At 39.5% G+C, this 21,160-nt stretch overlaps 1 protein-coding gene across 1 annotated transcript; it reads right to left on the reverse strand.

Annotated features, from left to right (window-relative positions):
* Nucleotides 1-253: 253 nt before the first annotated feature.
* On the reverse strand, nt 254-3,891 carry NANOG (Nanog homeobox). The gene is made up of 4 exons (XM_043964967.1): nt 3,729-3,891; nt 1,630-1,901; nt 1,236-1,325; nt 254-655 (listed from the first exon to the last, which is right to left on the reverse strand). Exons 1-4 carry the CDS (start codon nt 3,889-3,891, stop codon nt 254-256), a joined length of 927 nt encoding a protein of 308 aa, XP_043820902.1.
* Nucleotides 3,892-21,160: the final 17,269 nt, after the last annotated feature.

Below are 21,160 nucleotides of genomic sequence, written 5' to 3' on the forward strand. Positions count from 1 at the left end.
ATACTGAAGCTTACAGACTTTCTCTGTAGTCCAACAGTGCCTAAACCTGGAGCCAGCCAGTCAAATCTATAAAAGATAGTGACCCTCTCTCTGCATGTAAGATATGCCTTTACTCATATAAACCAACCAACCACAACAGTCAAATAAAAGAGTTACTTAAAAAGGCAGGAAAAGAAACCAGAGGTAAAGAGTTCTGAAAAGAGTACTTTTCCCGGAAGGGCGGGGGTGTGTGTGTAGAAATGAATCGCCCAAATTATGACTGAAATATAGGTATTCCACTGGGATCTAAGAATTGTGTTTGAACATCACTGGCCTGCCGATAACCATAGTCCTCTTCTGATTTGCTGTGAGTCAGTTGCATGTTCGTGGAGTAGCTTGGGAGATATTCGACGGTGTGGGGGGAGTTAAAATTCATAGTCGTCTGTGGTTTCATGGGATAGACTTCGCCAGTATTATTTCCAAAGGTAGCCCCTAAGTCACTGGCGGGATAGGGGTGCTGAAACCACTGGTGCTGATAGGAGCCCTCGCCACCATTCTGGAACTGGTTATTCCAAGTCTGGTTACTCCATACTGGAAAGTTTCCAGAAGGATTCACCATATAGTCCTGGTGGAACGGAGAGTAGAAGCTTAAGTACTCCCCAACAGCCGATGAATTCTGAAAGAGTAAGTAGATTAATTTAATTGTGAAGTGTCTGCATCATTATACTTGACTCCAGAACTCTGATTAATAAGTATATGCCACAGTAGGGGTGTTGGGACTATGCATGCAGAATGAGGGAAGGTCTCCCAAAAATCTTAGTGCAGGTTAATAATATTAAAGCATTTAGTTGGGGCAGCAGATAAATCCCGGGCACTGGATTCAGGAGTTCAAATACACTTCAGACACTTACTAGTTGTGTGACCTTGGGCAAGTCACTTAAATCTCATTGTCCCGCCCAAACAAAAACAACAAAAAAAAATCATTTAGTTTTATTTTCATATAAGGGCAATCAATGCCACATGTCGTTTTGTTTTGCCTGGTTATACTCATTTGTTCCTGGGGATGGTTATTTTAATAGGTGAGTCTTTGGGAAATGTCAGTGTGTATGTGAATGTGTGTGAGAGAGAGAGAGAGAGTTTCTGTGTGTAGCATCAGTAAAACATTTGGGGGAATTTTGATTTATGTGGGCACCATCCTGAAAAGGCAATAAATGAAAAATATTATGCTGAAGTGACAAAGCTTTTCTTTCCATTACCTGAACCATACTGTTGCCATTCTTTGGCCACATGGTGTCTTTCTGCCATCTCTTTGACTTCATTCTCTGGTTTTGAAACCAGGTCTTGACCTGAAGGAGACAAATAATAATCTATAGACTTCCTTGAGAAGAAAAGATTCTGGTAACTTCTAACAGCCCACCCTGCATTAGATCTGACTTTTCAGAGTTTCTCTTAAGCTACTGTCTTTCCTCTGTTCATCATCTCTATTTTATTACCATGTCTATCTGTTGGTTTGTTTCTTCCATTAGACTAAGGTTCCTGAGAGCAAGGATTCTGTCTCTTGTCTCTGTATCCCCAACTAAGCTCAGCAAAGTATCCATCACACTAGATGCCTTTTGACCAATCTATCCCACTAATTTCTCAATCATTTACCTGTTTGTAAGTAAGGTTCAAATTCTCAGCCACATTTCGGATCTGCTGTGGGCTGAGGTATTTTTGCTCCACAAATCTACTGTTGAGTACATTCAGTTGAGCTTGAGAAAACACTGTCCTCATCTTAGGTTTTTTGACCAGATTCTGATCATCTTTTCCCTGATGAATCTTGGACTTGTTCTGGGAGGAAAGGTTGTTTGAAGTTGGGCTAGTGGCAGAGTCAGGAATATCTTGAACAAACATATCAATGGATGGAGGAGGAGGAGAAATTGCTGAATGGTGAGAGAAAGCAAAGAACAGAAATTATATCACTATATCTTTTACATAACAGAAGTTACAAATCTTTGAAGAATGAAACCGTTTGCTCCGCAAATTCCTCCCCACCTCCCAAATAAAAAAAAAACCTAGAATATGGTTAAATAATTAAGTTATGCAGAGATAAGTGGAATGCCTAACAAGTTTCAGATCATATCTTCTAGCAAATAACAGGATTTAATCCTTTGCCTAATCTTGTCCAAATCAAGGTTATCAGAGTCTCTCTGATGATGGCTTCTCCCCTCCCTCCCCAAAAGAATTTTCCTTTAGACAAGACCATTTTTTTGATATTTTATGGCCACATTAATGAATGTGGTGTAAACCTGGTTTAAATATGAGTAAGACCTTGGGAGTTTTTTTTAATGTCTTCACAGGGGTGGGGGGTGGCGAAACCCTTTAAATGTAGACCAGCACCTGCTCCAATTTAGTCTTCCCGAGATGGAATTCCGGCAACTGCGTTTAATTGGGTCAGAAATAGATCGAGTGCAGTTCTTTCTGACCCCAAGATCAGCTTTTCACACACCTTACTACCTAGAGTTCGAATGGGTCCAGAATTTCTCGGTTTCCACCAGCAGCCTGGGTTGCTCCTTTATATGGTCATAGCTAAATCACATTTTGATGGGACTGCACCGTACCCCTTTTCCGGTAAGACCTAAGGAAATGGCAGACTCTTGCCAAACAGCCAGGTCCAATAGTATCTTTCTACTGATTCTCTTCTAGCGTTTGAGTTTTCTCCTTTCCCTCAAACCTTGTCTCATATATAAGTTACCTAAGATTCTTAAAAAACCCCTTGTTTAAAATTGAAATTCCAGTTATTAAGGATTGTAGATTAAGAGCTAGAATGGACCATAGAGGTTATCCCTCCCCCCGGAGCCCCCCATTTTTACCCAAGTTAACAGAAAGCAGTAACGTGACATTACTTCCCAAAAATCATACAGGCAGTAAATAATAGGTAGATATTTGAACCTCCACTCTGGAGTCCTGTCGTCTGCCCCTTTTTCATTACACCACACCACGCCACGCCACGCCACGCCATGCCATGCCATACCATACCATACCATACCGTTTCTTATATTTGTGAAGCGCTTAGCACAGTACCTGCTACAACCTAGGTGCTTAATAAATACTTGTTGCCTTCTCTTCCTGCACCTCCCTCCCCACTTCCTTTGCCAGATGCCATCCTGGCCAGCCCATAGAGATAATCATCAGTAGAGCAAATTAATGGAAAACTGGCCATTGGTAAAAGGAGGACTTACTTCTAACACCTGTGTAAGCCAATTCAAAGAGCATGGCTTTCATCCCCTAGTACAAATAAACACCTTGCTGGGCGCTCTACCTTTGTAATCCTGCTCTCAAGGGTCTTATATTCTACTCTAAAGGAGCTTATATTCTACAACACATAAGGATATATAGAATAAACAAATTTAAGTAAATTAAACAAGAGCAGAATTTGGCTGGGGGTGTGTGTCCCAGAACTATGCGAGGTTGCTTGTTTTTTGCCTTTGTCTTTAGGCCCCAGCAGTTACACAGGCACCAGCCCCGGGTTTAAAAAGGGACCACCTATTTAAAAGTTAGGACCATGTCACTGCAGGAAAAAAACTCGGGATCCCACCCAGTTTTTCATATGTGGGGAGATGGAGGCTCCGCTACCATTCTGTGGGCTAGAATCATTCTCCAAAAGCGGGGAATGGGGAAGGGAAGCCCCTATATCCTGCCTCTTTCCCTGCACACGAGAACTTATGCTTGCCTGGGTAGGGGCTGGGAGCCTTGGAGAGGGGACTCACCTGCGCTCGGCTGCAGTTTTTCCGGGCTTTGGAAATTAGAGTACGGGCTGGAGGAGGTAAATGGCTCTGGCTGGGACTCGGAGATCCAAGTGTTGTAAGGGCAGCTGGCATCGCCTTCGGGCTGGGAGGACTGGCATTGCTGCGAGTGGGAGCAGGAGGTCATGTTTAAGGCAAGATGCTCGAAGAAAGCGGTCCGACCCGGTCAGTCGCAGTCAGTTCAGGAGCAGAAGCCTCGCCTGTTTGGTGAGCAAAGTGATTTGTAAAGTAGAAAACGCTCTACAAATGCAAAATAGTCTGGTAAACACTGGAAGAGGCTGAAAAATGACAAAGGCCCAGGCTAGCCTAAGAATACCGGCCTACACAAGTGGGTGTGAACTTGGAGCCTCGGCGCGGCCTTTTTATATCGCTTCCCCCACCTGCTAATCCTGCCCGCTGGGCTCCCCAAGGCCATTATAATGAAAATGGACAATTCATAGAAAGGTGGGGTCTCTGGCTGGACACTTTGGGGGTATGTAGGAGTGAAGAAAGGGGTAAGGTTCCTAGGAAGCTTGGGGGGGGGGGGAGGGCGGGGAGAGTATTAGAAAACCAGAAATACTTCTTAACTAAAACCTCAGTTTTCCTCTCAAGTTAATTCTACGAACTCTCATTCTCTGGTGTTCCTCCGCGCGCTCCCCCATTCCACTCTACTCCACCCCACCTACCCCCAACTTTTAGACCCTGTGGTGTGAATGGAAGCACTCCTGGTTAAAGTAAAAAGTAAACTGACGGAGAACAAAATGTGCCAAGCAGAGCAAAAGCGTCACAAAGTGTCAACTTTTTTTTGAATTTTTCAACCTGATGTCTGGTGGGGCAAACAGATTAGGGATTAAATTTATTTTTAGCACTTCCGTTGTACCCCCTTTATCTTTTCCTTTTCCCTTCGTCCCTTCTTCCTTTCTTTAGCCATTAGTTCCACAATACTTTGGGGGGGGGCAAAAAAGTCCGAGATATCCAATTACTAATCATGTCTGTACCAAGACCCATGTGCATAATGGAAAATTCATTCATTCAAAAAAGCATTTACTAAGCACATATTAAGTGCAAGGCATTGTGTTAAACCCTGGAAATACACTTTGAAGGAAAAACCTCAAACAATTCCTGGACTGTAGGAGTTTGTGTTCCATTAGGAGGTAACATTTTAGGTGATAAGTAAATTAAAAATAAATGTATACAGAGTAACTACAAAGACGTTTTTCTTGGGTGGGGGGGGGGAGTGTGGGAAGGGTAAATGCCCCAGTAGTTTGGCATGAACTCAGCTTTGAAAGAATGTAGTTGATTCTAAGAGATGGTGTTCAAGGAGGCATCGGGGTTTTGCAATTGCATGGAGATTGGAGACGGAATATTATGTACAGGGAACAGAAAGTAGTACAGTATGGTTGAAAATCTGTGTAACAGAGAATAAGGTGCATTAATAATAATGGCTAGGATCTATATAATGTGTTGGTTTGCAAAGCGCCTTTCTCACAAATTACATCATTTAATCTTCACGACAACAAGGTGGGATAGGTGCTATTCCTATCTTTATTTTAGGGAGCAGAATTTGAATGCAGGTCTTCCTGATTCCAAGTCTGGCCCTCTAGCCACTTCAAGAACCCCACCCCCCCACTCCCGCCGCCAATTACCTAGCAGCTAACATTAAAACATAAGTTTGAGCCGGATGACAAAATGTTTAGATGCTAAAGCAAGGAATTTGGGTTTTTAGACTCTTCTCTCCAATCCAACATTTATATGGTTATCAGAATCATCTTTTTTATTCAGCGGTCTGGTCAGTCACTCTACAGAATAATCTCCAATGGCTCCCTACAGCCCACCAGAGAAAGTGCTGACTGGTGCCACTCTTAAGCCTCACATTGCTCCCCTGTACCCTACATTCTAAAAAAAAAAAAAACGACTCTTTTCTAACCCTCAAAAACTCCTCAGCTCTTACAATTCCAGGTCTAGATCCCCGACCCCGCAACCCACCCTACCCCCTCCACCCCCGTTTCCCCGCCCGACGCTTAGCCAGAATTCCTACCCATTCTTTAAAGCGAAACTCAAAAGCTACCTTCCACCCCCTCCCCATAAATCCTCCACCTGACCTTCCTTCCCTGACCTCACATCGTACTTTGTTTTGCAAATTCCTTTTGCACTTGTGACCCAGTTTTGTGTATTATAGTTAGACTTTAGGATTCTGGTTAGCAAGAATTTTATTTTTTTGGTCCTATTTTCTTCCTTTCGCCAGCACTGTTCGGGATGAACGCTGGGCACCAAATACCTGGTTTGATTTGATTTGAGCAATGCTGAGCAGCAGTAATTCTTACACAGCATATACCCGACGTATTTGAGAACACCCCTATATCATCATTTAATTTTGAAATGAACTTCTAAAAAATAACAGTCCTATGAATTCTGATGGGAAGTATCTACTAATGTTTGCAGCTAGGATACCGAACCAGTCCCCTAATCTGGTAGATGAGCCTATTTGAGGGGGAAAACAGCAGAGGTTATGAGGGTGGGGGGAGGAGGGGAATGGATGGAGTCTGAGATCTGGAGGTTTTCTTTCTGTTCTAGAGTGCTCCCCAGTCTCTTTTCTTAGTTTCACATTTCTCTCCAGTACCCTCAGGGGAATCCTGAAATTCAACACTTCTCCACGTTTCATCTCCCCATTTTGGGAAGGTGGAGAAGTATACATCCTTCAATTCACCTCCCTTTCCCCAAAGTTTGAAACTTCCAGTTGCATTTATTTTCCTTTAAATCACTCTCCCCTGCTTCTCCTCTCCTCCACCCCTTGCTAATTTTTCTTAGCAATCAGTCTGTAAACATTTATTAAGTTCTTATGTTGCATACACCAGGCACAGTGCTAGGCCCTGGGGCTACAGATTCAAAACTGAGACAATACCTGTCCTCAAGGAGCTTGCATTCTATTTTTGTTGTTGAGTCATTTTCAGTCATGTCAGATGCTTTATGATCTCGTTTGGGGTTTTCTGGATAAAGATACTAGAGTGGTTTGCCTTTTCCTTTTCCAACTCATTTTACAGATGAGGGACTGGGTTCCTCAAACAATATTAAGGGGCTTGCCCAGAATCATGCAGCTAGTGTCAGAGATTAGATTTGAACTCATGAAGATGAGTCTGGGCAGCTAGGTGGCATAGTGGATAAAGCACTGGCCTTGTAGTCAGGAGGACCTGAGTTCCTATCCAGCCTCATACACTTGACACTAGCTGTGTGACCTTGGGCATGTCACTTAACCCTCATTGCCCTGCAAAAAAAGAAAAAAAAAAGTGTATCATGAAGATGAGTCTTCCTGACTCCCAGGCCTGGCTCTCTGTCCACTTTGCCTCCTAGCAGCTCAGTAAGTAAAGACAAGCTATGTATATATAAAATAAAGATAAAGTGATGGGGGGAGGTGGATAGGTCTAACAACTAGGGGAACCAGAAGACTTCTTTAAAGAGGTGATGCTTGAGCTAAACCTTATACTTGGGCTGAGTCTTATACCCATGACTTGCCAACAAAAGCAATCTTGATAGAATGAAAAAAAATTCTGGTGCATCCAGCTGCTCAAAATCAACATTTTTGTCTTTTACAAAGAATCTGACCCAGAATAAGAAGGACCTGGAGTGAGGGAATTACTGGAGTATCCTCTTCACCTAGGATACATGAGACAAATGTGGGCCACTCTGGGTGGTGGAAGCAGGACTTGTCTTTTTCAACTCAGAAACTTGATATAAGGGAAGGTGGCTGAGAGTGGGGGATGGTACTCGAGTTTGGGGTAAGTACAGCTACTGTGGCAAATGCCTGAGTTTGTAAGCCTTGCTGCCATGGGAGTTGTCAGCAGTGTCTGCTGCAAACAGGATGGCTGCCTGCTTTCCTATGGGAGTTTGCCAGTATCTAAGTAGTAATACACCGAAATGGTGACTCCTTTGACATTCTGGTGAAGCCTCTGGATTCCTCGCAATAATGTTTTTAAATGTATAAAATAAAACAGGTTTCTATAGAAAACCAATTACTTTGAAATACAGTTATGAACTTTTTTTTTAGAATAGCAACAAGTTCATGCACTCCAGGTTAAGCACACCAGCTCTAAGGTTGTTTATGTCCAATGTGGGTCATTTTTCTTTGTTGCTTGTGTGTTTGCCTGGCCTTCCTGAAAAGATTGTAAATTTCAGATAACGGGCTAAGTTCTTTACTTTTTTGACACCTCCCGCTGTCCATCTTCCCAAATATTGATCCATACCTTGCTTAGGCCAGCAGTTTTGTTTTTTTTTTTCTTTTTTTTTAGTGAGGCAGTCGGGGTTAAGTGACTTGCCCAGGGTCACACAGCTAGTAAGTGTTAAGTGTCTGAGGCCGGATTTGAACTCAGGTACTCCTGACTCCAGGGCCTGTGCTCTATCCACTGCACCACCTAGGTGCCCCAGGCCAGCAGTTTTTAAAGTCTTGGTCCCTAAGGCTATTAAAGGAGGCTCATGAATCTGAAACAAGAAATCCAAAACTATTTTTCTAATAATTCTAAGAGATTTTAATTTCTATTAAGCAAATATCTATAGATAAAACCTACATGAAGAAAAACTCTTTGAGGGGTCCTTAATAATTTGTAAGAGTGAAAAGGGGTTCTGAGACCAAAGAGTTAGAGAAATTCTGCCTTGGTTGTTTGATGGATGTTAGATGAATGAATAGAACTTGAAGATTATAAGTATTTTAGATCAGGCCTTAAACTTTTTCTGCTTGTGACCCCTTTTCACCAGAGAATTTTTACTTGACCCAGAGTATATAGGTATATAAAATAGTTATATAAATCAAACGTTTACTGTCAAATTTTTCATGACCCCCCACATTTACTTACATGAGCCTATCCATATAGGTCTCAACCCACAGTTTAAAAAGCTTTGTTTTAGATGAATAATTTTAAGAATGTAAAGTGCCTTGAGACCAAAAAGTTTGATAGGCATTTGATAAATGCTGGACAAATAGAATTTGTAGATTATGCCCATTTCAAATTCACGAGTAGAATAAAGGTTGGATATTGAATGTCCATGAATATTAAACATAACGGATTAGAGCTGACTGCTTTGGAAGATAATAATTTAGTATGTTTTTTCCTATCTCTTCTTATTTACTCTATATTCTCTGCCCCACTCTGGCAAATGTGCTCACCAAATCTAAACCTCCTAGGCTGATTATAGGCACCTATATTTTCTGCTTAATGCCCATAATTCCCTTTTGTTAAAACTTTTCAATATGCCATATTTTTCTTCATGCTGGGGATGAAGTTAAAAAAAATCCAAAGAAATAGAAGACAAATAAATTAAACCTAACAATTAAATTCGTTCAACATAACCAAAAATACTTATTATGTCAGTATGTGTAAAGTGCTGGACATACTAAGCTAAAAAAATTACATAGTCCTTGTCCTCAAGTCAAGAACCTTATACTCACATAAGTATGAAGTACTGGGCTGTATGATGAACAGGGCTTGTTAAACTTTTTCCACTCATGACCTCGGGTATATAAGTTTATAAAACAGATACACATAACCTTTTACTGTGACCAAATTTTTCACGACCTGCACATTCTCAACCCCTACATCAAAGGATGTAGAATGTGAATGTGTGGGAAAGATCAAGATAAAATGACTTGCCCAGTCATTCCCCAATTGAAAAATAGTCAAAGGATATGAACAGGCAGTTTTCTGATAAAGAAATCAAAGCTATCTCTTGCCATATGAAAAAATGCTCTAAATCACTCTTCATTAGAGAAATGCAAATTAAAACAACTTTGAGGTACCACCTGACGCCTGTCAATCTGACCTGTCAGACTGACTAATATGACAAAAAAGGAAAATAATAAATGTTGGAGAAGCTATGGAAAAAATGGAACACTAATGCATTGTTGGTGGAGCTGTGAACTGATCCAACCATTCTGGAGAGCAATTTGGAATTATGCCCAAAGGGCTATAAAGCTGTGCATACCCTTTGACCTAGCAATACCACTTTTTGGGTCTTTTTCCCAAAGAGATCATAAAAAAGGGAAAAGGACCCACATGTACAAAAATATTTATAGGGGCGGCTAGGTGGCGCAGTGGATAAAGCACCGGCCCTGGATTCAGGAGTACCTGAGTTCAAATCCGGCCTCAGACACTTGACACTTACTAGCTGTGTGACCCTGGGCAAGTCACTTAACCCCCATTGCCCTGCACAAAAAACAAACAAACAAACAAAAAACAAACAAAAATATTTATAGCTGCTCTTTTTGTGGTAGCCAGGAATTGGAAATTGAGGGTCTGCCCATCAACTGGGGAATGGCTAAACAAGTTGTGGTATATGAATGTAATGGAATTCTATTGTGCTGTAAGAAATGATGAGCAGGAGGAGTTCAGAGAAACCTGGAAGGACTTTCATGAACTGATGATGAGTGAGATGAGCAGAACCAGGAGAACATTGTACACAGTATCATCATTATGTGTTGATCAATGTGATAGACTTGCATATTCTCAGCAATACAATGGTACAAGATAATTCCAAAGGACTCATGATGGAAAAGGCTCTCCAAATCCAGAAAAAAAAAGAACTGTGGAATTTGGATGCAGATTGAACCATACTATTTCTTTTGTTTTTGGTGCTCTTTTTCTTTTTTGAGGTTTTTCCTTTTTGCTCTGATTCTTCTCTTATGACATGACTAATGCAGAAATATGTTTAATGTTATTGTACATATATAACCTATATCAGATTACTTGTTGTCTTGGGGAGGGGAGGAGGGAGGAAAAAATTTGAAACTAGAAATCTTATAAAAACAAATGTTGAAAACTGTCTCTACATGTAACTGGAAAATAATCAAATACTTTCACAATTAAAAAATAAAATAAAATCAGAACAAAAACATAAAATAAGATAAAGTGACTTGCCCAGGGTTACACAGCTATGAAGTGTCAAGTGTCTGAGGCTAGATTTGAACTCAGGTACTCCTGAATCCAGAGCTGGTGCTTTATCCACTGCACCACCTAGCTGTCCCCTAGATAAAGGTCTTTAGGAAATTTTGAGGCCAAGGTCCTGCTAGGAGCTGAGGATACCAATCTTGGCATGATGAAGAAGCCCCTATACTCAAGGAGATATTGCTGTCTAAAAAGGGTGAAAAGATATGTAAATAAACAACTATCAGAGAAGGGAGAATGTGATAAGCACAAGGGAAAAGCCCAGATCCAGAAAGCAGTGTACTCTGTGGATGCTTAAAAGGTTTTTTTTTTTAATGTTTCAATCTATATTCAAATACCATCAGTTCTCTCTCTGTAGATGGATTGCATTTTTCATAAGCCCTTCAGAGTTGTCTTGGATCATTGCATTGCTGAAAATAAGTGAGTCATTTACAGCAGATCATCTCACAATATTACTGTTATTTTGTATATAGTATATTTCACTTTGCATCAGCTCATGCAGGGTCCTTCCAGGTCTTTCTGTTAGCATCCTACTCATCTTTTTAAAAAAATTTTTATTTTTTAGTGAGGCAATTGGGGTTAAGTGACTTGCCCAGGGTCACACAGCTAGCTAGTAAGTGTTAAGTGTCTGAGGCCAGATTTTGAACTCAGGTACTCCTGACTCCAGGGCTGGTGCTCTCTCCACTGTGTCACCTAGCTGCCCCACTGCTCATCATTTTAAAAAATAGTAAATTACATTTATATAGTACTTTAAAGAGAGATTTCCTTACAATAAACCCATGAGGTTGATTATTGCAACAACAGGAATAAATAACATTTATATAGTACCTTTAATAAGTGTTTGTTAAACTGAATTGGTGTAGATGGTGCAAAAGGCAAATCTGTGATGGCCAGGGAACTGGGCTGCCATTGATTGAAAGTGTGCAATTGGGGGCGGCTAGGTGGCACAATGGATAAAGCACCGGCCCTGGATTCAGGACTACCTGAGTTCAAATCCGGCCTCAGACACTTGACACTTACTAGCTGTGTGACCCTGGGCAAGTCACTTAACCCTCATTGCCCTGCAAAAAAAACCCAAACAAACAAACAAACAAAAAATAAAGTGTGCAATGTGTATTTGATATGTGCCAATGACAGTGTTGCCAACTGATACAGGATACCCAAAGCTTATATGCATTGGCTTTCTGTTTCTGAAAGGTGATAGTAAGAACATAAGCTATAGGTTAGTGTTGCCTAGTATGATCTGCAACACCTAACCAGGAGCCATTTTTTCATAAATGTGAATGCATTGTTGATATGCATGTTGGTGTGGGGAGCATATATATATTGCCAATATATGTTTCTTTGATGTGTATTCTGTTATGCCATGTTATTTAGCATATGCATGTGCTGTCTTTCTGTGTGTGAGTGACCTACATATTTGGTTACTCTGTGGTTTGTATCATATATATGGCATGAGATTTGTATTTTAATTGTATAGATTGTCTTGAATACTATGAATGCCATGAATCAAGCACCTTCATTGAACCTCACTGGGCTAGCTATGTTATCTATGCAAACTGTGTAGAATGGCAATTTACATACAAACAATTTAGTGATTTGCAGGGACTTCAAATTTTTCAGTGAGGAGGAGGATGTAAGAGTATAGGAAAAGTCTATTTCAGACTTTACCCCTTTTGACTTTGAATGGCTACCTTGAATGGGCTATTTACAGATTCTAAAGGGTAGGCTCCTTTTGGACTTTGATCACTGTAGCTGCCTTTACTCCTTTAGTTGGCATGAAGCTCCCTAATCAACTTCCAGAAGATTAAAGGCCCTTGGCCGCTGGATGAAAGCAACTGACACTGTCAGAAAACATTTAATCTTTGGATGAGAGGATAAATCATTCTCCTTGGACTGATATGAAAAAGGAAGCAAGCCAGCTTGGAAGAGAGTCATTGTCGGCAGGCAGAGAGAACTTAGCTACCAAGGATATTCTTTACCTTTTCCCACATGCCTCTTTAAAAGTATAGCAATAGGGTAAAGGGGATTTCTTTCTCTCTCATTTCTTTCCACCCATTCCCCCATCAGCAATAAAGCTCATTAGCCATAAGAAACCTTTTTGAATGGAGCCTGAGAGAAGATTTCAAAGGCAATACTTCTTCCATCTCAACCTTCTGGATTCTCAATTTGAGAACTTCAGGGAGCCTAGCAGCAGTGTCAGGAGGGATGACAAGAGGCAATGAGAGAGTCTTGGATCCAGAGCTTGGATCCTGCCTGGGAAATGGTGTGCTCCAGAGCCAAGACTTCTGCTGATCCTAGCATGTGGGATCTGGTTATTTCCTAAAGTGAATTAACAGTATACTATCTTATTATGAAAACAGAATCCCAAAATGGAGGCAAGAATGACTAGAGCAAAGTAATGAAGCAATATCCAGTTGAGGGGGCAAGACCAGAGTTACCAGGAGTAACACCAGGACATCCATGGCCCAATAACCATGCAGCATTACAGGTAGGAGTTGTCTCTTATGCTCTAATACACGTGTTTCCCATGTGTGTGCCCCTCTGCATGTAAATTCTATTGGCATTCACTCTTCTTACTGACACTGTATGTTCTTGGTAAAGTACTGTTAGGTTTGAGGGAGATACTATACTGCTTCTGCTTTTCTTTCTCTTTTTTTTGGTATTGAATAGAATTTTAATTTCCAAAATATATGTAAAAACAAATTTTAACATCAATTTCTAAAAACTTTGTGTTCCAACTTCTCTTCTTCCCTCCATTCCCACCCCCCACCCACAAGAACTCAAGCAATTCAAAATAAGTTATACATGAGTAGTCATGGAAAACATTCCCACATTAGCTAGGTTGTGAGAGAAAACAGTAAAAAAAACCCCAAACTTCATATTAAGGAATTGTCAAAGTGGAAAAAAAATTTTTTTTAAATGTGTTTCCATCTGTTTTCAGATACTATCAGTTCTTTCTCTGTATATGGGTTGCAATTTTCATAAGTCCTTCAGGGTTATATTGGATCATTGCATTGCTGAAAATAACCACATGCTTCCCAGCTGTTATTTTGTATACAGTACATTTCACTCTGCTTCAGTTCATGTAGGTCTTTCCAGGTTTTTCTGATAGTATCCTGTTCATCATGACCTTAAACTTGTACCATAGTACCTTAAACTTGACAGAGAATTTTCTTCATAATAGCCCAGCAAAGTTCTGCTTTTCTTACTATGCAGTTCAAGTAAATTAATTAACCTGAACTACTTGTACCAACTAAATGCCTGTTGAAGGTAGAGCCATTGGTAGGGGCTCACAAGCAATAGTTTTAGGATTGTGGACTCACAGAGAACCTTGAACCCGGAAGAATTGTCCTTCTGGGAACTGACCTTTGAGTGTGAGGTGGAGATGGCATTCTAAAGAAGGTACTATACTGAAAAGCAGAAGATATTAGGATGTATCTACACTTTAACAAGTCTTGCAAAACTAAGCCCAGAGGCACACTATAGGAAGATACAATCCAAGTTCCAAACAAAGGATTCCCTCCTATAACCTTTTCCAGTTGCTTAGTAAACTTTCTTGATCAACTCTCTACAGAAACTTTGTCATCTTTTACCAATAAAATATTTGATCAGGTCAGCCTTTTCTTTTAGAAAAAAAATCAGTAATAACGACAATAATTTGCAACATTTATATGCTTCTTTAAGATTTGAAAAAACTGAGTACCTGAGTTCAAATCCGGCCTCAGACACTTAACACTTACTAGCTGTGTGACCCTGGGCAAGTCACTTAACCCCAATTGCCTCACTAAAAAAAAAATAATAATAATAAATTAAAGATTTGACAAAACTTTTTATATACTATCTCAAATAGAAATATAGTGTCTTTGAAAAATTGGCTCAGTTTTTTGCTAAGGTAAATGTATGATAATTGTGTTAGTAGTGGCTGGAATGCTAGGAATGAAGTGAGGAAGACCTGGGTTGTTTTTATTTATTTTTTTTTTCACTCAGCAAAAGTCTATCTTCTTTCCCTCCCACTACATCTTCCCACCCCAAAGTGAGAAAGAAAGAAAGGAAGGAAGAAGAAGGAAGGAAGGAAGGAAGGAAAGAAGGAAGAAGGAAAGACAAAACTTGTCTAAGAAAACAAATTTCTGCATTGGTCATGTCTAAAAACCATAAAACTAAATCTTCACAGTCAGAGTCTTTCACCTCTATTGGGAGGTGAATAGCAGGGCTCATCATGTGTCCTCTGGACATTTGGTCATTTCATTGATTACATTTCCTAAGTTTTAAAAATTTGTCTTTGTAATATTGTTGTCATTGTATATATTGTTCCCTTGGTGCTGCTCATCGGAGACCACCCTTTCATTATTTCTTTTTTTTATGATAAACATTTTTATTTATAGTTTTGAGTTCCAAATGTTATCCCTCCTTCCATCCCTCTCCCCTTCCCTGAGGTGGTAAACAATCAGATGTGGGTTCTACATGTGCAATTATGTAAAATATTACCATATTAGTCATTTTGTAAAAGAAAACTTGAATAAAAGAAAAACTGAAAGAAAGTGAAAAATAGCATACTTCATTCTGTGTTCAGTCAATATCAGTTCTTTCTTTAGAGGTGGATAGTATGTTTCATCATTAGTCCTTTGGGTTTGTCTTGGATTATTGTATTACTGAGAATAATTGTAATTCATAGTTCTTCATCAAACAATATTGCTGTCTCTGTGCACAATGTTCTCTTGGTACTGCTCACTTCACTATACATCAGTTCTGTAGTAAAAAGTTTTAACAGTCAGTTAGCGATAATCGAGAGACGCTAGTTTTTTTTTAAGGACCACACTTTCGGGGAGGAGACCAACGGCATGAGCTACGCACGCCAGTCCGCCTGCTATGCATGCCAGACTGCCTGCTAAGCACTCAACTTCCGGGGTGCAAGCTTAAAGGGCAAGGAGAGAACAGAAGTGGGAGCTTTTTCCTGCTCTGCTGGTCTCCTGACTGCGATGCACAGACAGACGCTGACTGGAGTTCGACTCGGCCCGGCTCGCGGTTAGCAGCAGCACACGCTTGACTCGGTCTCTCTCTCTCCCCAAAGGTGGCCTTGGGCTTTTGGTGAGTTTTATATGGAATATAAACTAAGCTTAGACTTAAGACTATTTGTTTTGTATTTCTACTTTCCTCTCCCTCTAATCAACATCACCTGGTAACTACCACACAATAAAGCTCTAACTAGAAAACCAGAAGCTTCTTCCATTTACTAGTCTGGGAGATAAATTAAGGGAAAGGTTAAAGAGGGGAGATTTATGATCTAATATCCAATTTTAAATCTCACAGTTCATAAAGGTTTTCCCAGGTCTTTTTGAAATCATCCTGCTTATCATTTCTTATAGCACAGTAATATTCTATCTCATATACCACAGCTTGTTTAGCTGTTCCCCAATTAATGGACATTCCTTTGATTTCCAATTCTTAGCCACCAAAGAAAGAGCTGCTAGAAATATTTTTGTACAAATAGGTCTTTTTCTATTTTTTTTGTTTGTTTTTTTGTTTGGTGAGGCAATTGGGGTTAAGTGACTTGCCTAAGTTCACACAGCTAGTAATTATTAAGTATCTGAGGCTGGATTTGAACTCAGGTCCTCCTGAATCCAGGGCCAATGCTCTATCCACTGGGCCACCTAGCTGCCCCCTTTTTCTATTTTTTGGGATGTTTTTGGGATATAAACCTGGATCAAAGTATATGCACAGTTCTATAGCCCTTTGGGCATAGTTCCAAATTATTCTCCAGAATGGTTGGATCTTTTCACAAGTACACCAACAGTGGATGTGTCCCAGTTTTCCCACATCCCCATCAACATCCAATATTTTCCTTTTTGTTATATTTGCCACTCTGATAGGTATGAGGTGATACCTCAGAGTTGTTTTAATTTGCATTTTTCTGATCAATAGTGATCTAAAGCATTTTTTCATATGATTATAGATAGCTTTGATTTCTTTGTCTGAAAACTGCCTTCATATCCTTTGACCATTTATCAGTTGGGGGAATGACTTGTATTTTTATAAATTTGATTCAGTTCTCTATATATTTGAGAAATGAAGTATTTATCAGAGATATTTGTTTCGGAAATTCTTTCACAGTTTTATTTTATTTTATTTTATTTTTTAGTGAGGCAATTGGGGTTAAGTGACTTGCCCAGGGTCACACAGCTAGTAAGTGTTAAGTGTCTGAGGCTGGATTTGAACTCAGGTACTCCTGACTCCAGGGCCAGTGCTCTATCCACTGCGCCACCTAGCTGCCCCTCACAGTTTTTTTTTTCCTTAAATTTTTTTTCTAATTACATGTAGACATTTTTTTGAGTTCCAAATTTTTCTCCCACCCTCCCTTCCCTCCTACCTCCCAAGGCCAGCAAACAATCTGATATAGGTTATACATTACAATCATGTTAAACATATTTCCACATTAGTCAGTTGGAAGAGATTTCCCAGTTTTCTGCTTCCCTTATAATCTTGGTTACATTAGTTTTGTTTGTGCAAAACCTTTTTAATTTTATGTAAACAGAATTATCTATTTTACATTTTGCTTTGCTCTCTCTATATTCTTTGGTCCTAAATTCTTCTTCTGTTCGTAAATCTGAGAGACAAACTATTCCATGCTATCTTAATTTGCTTATGGTATCATCCTTTACATGTAAATCATGTACCTATTTTGACCTTATTTTAATATATGGTGTGAGATGTTGGTCTCTATCTAGTTTCTGTCATTCTGCTATATTGTTTTCCAGTTTTCCCAGCAATTTTTGTCAAATAATGAATTTTTGTTCCAAAAGCTTGGCTCTTTGGGTTTATCATATACTAAATTACTATAGTCATTTATTATAGTGTAATTTCTACCTATTATATTCCACTGTTCCACCTCTCTATTTCTTAGCCAGTGCCAGATTGTTTTGATAATTACCACTTCATAATACAGTTTGAGATGTGGTACTGCTAGACCACCTTCTTTCATATTTTTTCATTTCATCCCTTGATATCCTTGTTTTTCCAGATGAATTTTGTTATTATTTTTTTAGATCTATAAATTTTTTTTGATAGTTTGGTATAGCACTAAATGAATACATTAACTTAGGTAAGGTTATCATTTTTATTATATTGACTTGGCCTACCCACCCATCATCATTTCTTACAACCCAATTTTATTTCATCACATTTATATGCCATAAGTTGTTCAGCCATTTCCCAATTAATAAGGATCTTCTCAGTTTCCAAATCATTGCCACTGCAAAAAAAGGTGCTATAAATATTTGTGTGCATTCTTAGAGTTTGTTTTTCTTAGACCTAATGATTCCCTTAATCTGTGCCCCTTCTTATTTTCACCTCTTCCTTTTCCCTTTCTTTCCTATTTCTCAGTTTAGTGAAATTGTTTTCTGTACCCAACTTTGTTTCAGAGGGGATACATTTATCATCTCCCAATATTAGAATGCAAACAGTTTACTTTTTTTAGTCCCTTACATGTGTTTGCTCATGTTAACCTTTTTATATTTTTCTTGACTCCTCAAAGTTTCTATTTAGCTCTAGTCATTACATTTGGAATGATCTGAAGTCCTCTATTTCATTAAAAATACTTTTTATTCCCTAAAGGCTTATATTCAGTTTTGCTGGGTAAGTTATTTTTGGCTGTAAGCCTATATCCTTTGTTTTCTGGAATATCATATCCCATGTTCTCTTTAACTTTATAATGATGGCTGGATTTGTGACCTGGTGGATGGTGAAGTGGGTAGCAAGTGATGAAGCTTCCAGTTGACACCTGTCCCTTTAGCCTACACTGATTGAGGTCCTATATTGCTGGCATAGCCTCACCCTATGCTGGAATGCTCTTATACTAGACACTCCTGGTTGGCTTCTACCCCTAATATCTGTAGACCTCTCTGTCTTATTTCTGTATATGAACTTGCTGGAAAATTGACTCACTGTCATTTTATCTTTGATTTCCTGATGAGGATTTGGTCTGTTATATTTTCTTTTTCTCTTTTTAAGTAATAAACATTTTTTTGTTTTGTTTTGTTTTGTTTGTTTTTTGTTTGTTTTGTGGGGCAATGGGGGTTAAGTGACTTGCCCAGGGTCACACAGCTAGTAAGTGTCAAGTGTCTGAGGCAGGATTTGAACTCAGGTCCTCCTGAATCCAGGGCCGGTGCTTTATCCTCTGTGCCTCCTAGCTGCCCCCAGTAATAAACATTTTTATTTGTAGTTTTGGGTTCCAATTTTTATCCCTTCTTTCCTCCCTCCCCTCCCCCCTCTCTGAGGTGGTAAGCAATCAGATATAGGTTATACATGTAAAACATTACCATATTATACCATATTATAAAGTAAAACATTACCATATTAGTCATTTTGTATAAAAAAACCTGAATAAAAGAAAAAACTGAAAGAAAGTGAAAAATAGCATACTTCAATCTGTGTTCAGTCAATATCAGTTCTTTCTTTGGAGGTGGATAGTATGCTTCATCATTAGTCCTTTGGGATTGTCTTGGGTTATTATATTGCTGAGAATAATTAAGTCATTCACAGTTCATCAAACAATATTGCTATCTCTGTGCACAATATTCTCTTGGTTCTGCTCTTTTTGTTATACATCAGTTCATACAAGTCTTTCCAGGCCTTTCTGAAATTATCCTGCTTGTCATTTGATGGGCATTCTTTTGATTTCCAATTCTTAGCCATCTGGTCTATTTTCTAAATTTATTCTGAGGAGTTGGAGTAGAGGAGAAGCTCTCTGTTCTTCCTGATACTTTGCTATCTTGGCTCTGCCTCTGAAGACCTGGGTTGTCATCTCCCTTCTCAAGTTTACCACCTTCCATGACCTTGGACAAATCACAGCCTCACTAAGTCTTAGTTTCCTGATCTGTAAAATGGAAATAATAATAATACCTATAGAATCAACCTTACAGGGTTATTGTAATACTTAAGTGAGATAAGGTATCTTTGCCTGGCATGTAATAGGAGTTTAATAAATACTTGTTGAATGAATGAATGGTTGTTCCTCTCAAGGATATAAACAGAATCAGACTCTTCAGAGGGGGATTTATCAAGGTATCTATTTCATCAACACACTAGATTCTGAGCCATTTACCTTATAGCATAACATCAAGCCTCTAGCTTTCTTCAGACATCAGCTGAAGAGTCACCTCCCACAGAAGACTTTTTTTGGGGGGGGGGTTGCAAGGCAATGGGGGTTAAGTGACTTGCCCAGGGTCACACAGCTAGTAAGTGTCAAGTGTCTGAGGCTGGATTTGAACTTAGGTCCTCCTGAATCCAGGGCCAGTGCTTTATCCACTGTGCCACCTAGCCGCCCCCCAGAAGACTTTTCTTGATCCTCTTGGCTGGCCTAAATTTACTTAAAAAAAAATTAAATGACTGACAAATGGGGTCCCCTCAGCCAGAGTTCCAGCCCTAGGCTGCTCAGGTGCCTAATTGGGTCCATAATTCACTTGAGAGACAGTGGAGTTGCCATGATACAGAGGTAGACAAAGATGTGTCCTTCCCGATGCCTCCCTGGAGTCACGTGAAGTCATCTTGAGAGTCAGAGCAAGAAGTCTGCTGAGTCATCTACTCTTCTGGTTCCGCAGTGATTAAGGGGACACTGTGCCCGAGTCACCCACTGGGGGTCTAAAGATGACCCTAAAGCTTCCACCTGAGCACAGACCTGAGATAGACCTGAGCCCTCCTTATGTCTTTATTAGCTGGTACCTTTGCTGAATTTTCATGCTTTACCCTGAATTTAAGGATGAATATAAACATTACATTCCACCATTTTGTATCCAGTGACTGATAGATCTTCATTTTCTGTTTGAAAAGCAGAAAATTGTTGTCTTCAAAGTTGGGTTTGGGAGTTTCACATTTAAGGGGTTGTGGGGAATAAGCATTTATTAAATGCTGACTGTGTCCCAGGAATGAAGAGTCCAATGTTACTGAATGACTGAACAGCAGCAGCAGCAACAGCAGCAGCAGCAGCAGCAACAGGCACTGTGCCAAACACTTTATAAATATTCTTTCATTTGACCCTGATAAAAAACCTCTCAATAGAAGTGGGTGCTATTGTTATCTCTATTTTACACATGAGGAAACAGAGGCAGACTGAGGTTAAGTGACCTGATCAGAATTACATAGCTATCTGAGGTAAGATTTCCATTCAGGTCTTCTTGATTCCAGTTCCAATGCTCCATCCACTGCACCATGTAGATGTCTGAATTGAACTCAGGGATTACATTATAGATAAAACAAGGGAAGATACTATTATCTTTCTAAATTTTTACTTACATCAATCACCTCTTAATTCTTTTCCCAGAGGGCATTTCCATTTTTTTCTTTGAAAAAATATTTGTTATACAGGATGGCTCTGTGGGAGAGAAAGGAAGAAATTAGGGTGAAGTAAAAAACAGAATATATCAAGAAGGATATTATTATTTTTTTTAAGAAGGAAATTTTCCGCTTTTCCCGGCTTGTGACCAGTAAGCAACT

Source organism: Dromiciops gliroides, chromosome 5 (assembly GCF_019393635.1).
Source record: "Dromiciops gliroides isolate mDroGli1 chromosome 5, mDroGli1.pri, whole genome shotgun sequence".
In the NCBI taxonomy this organism is placed as follows: Eukaryota; Metazoa; Chordata; class Mammalia; order Microbiotheria; family Microbiotheriidae; genus Dromiciops; species Dromiciops gliroides.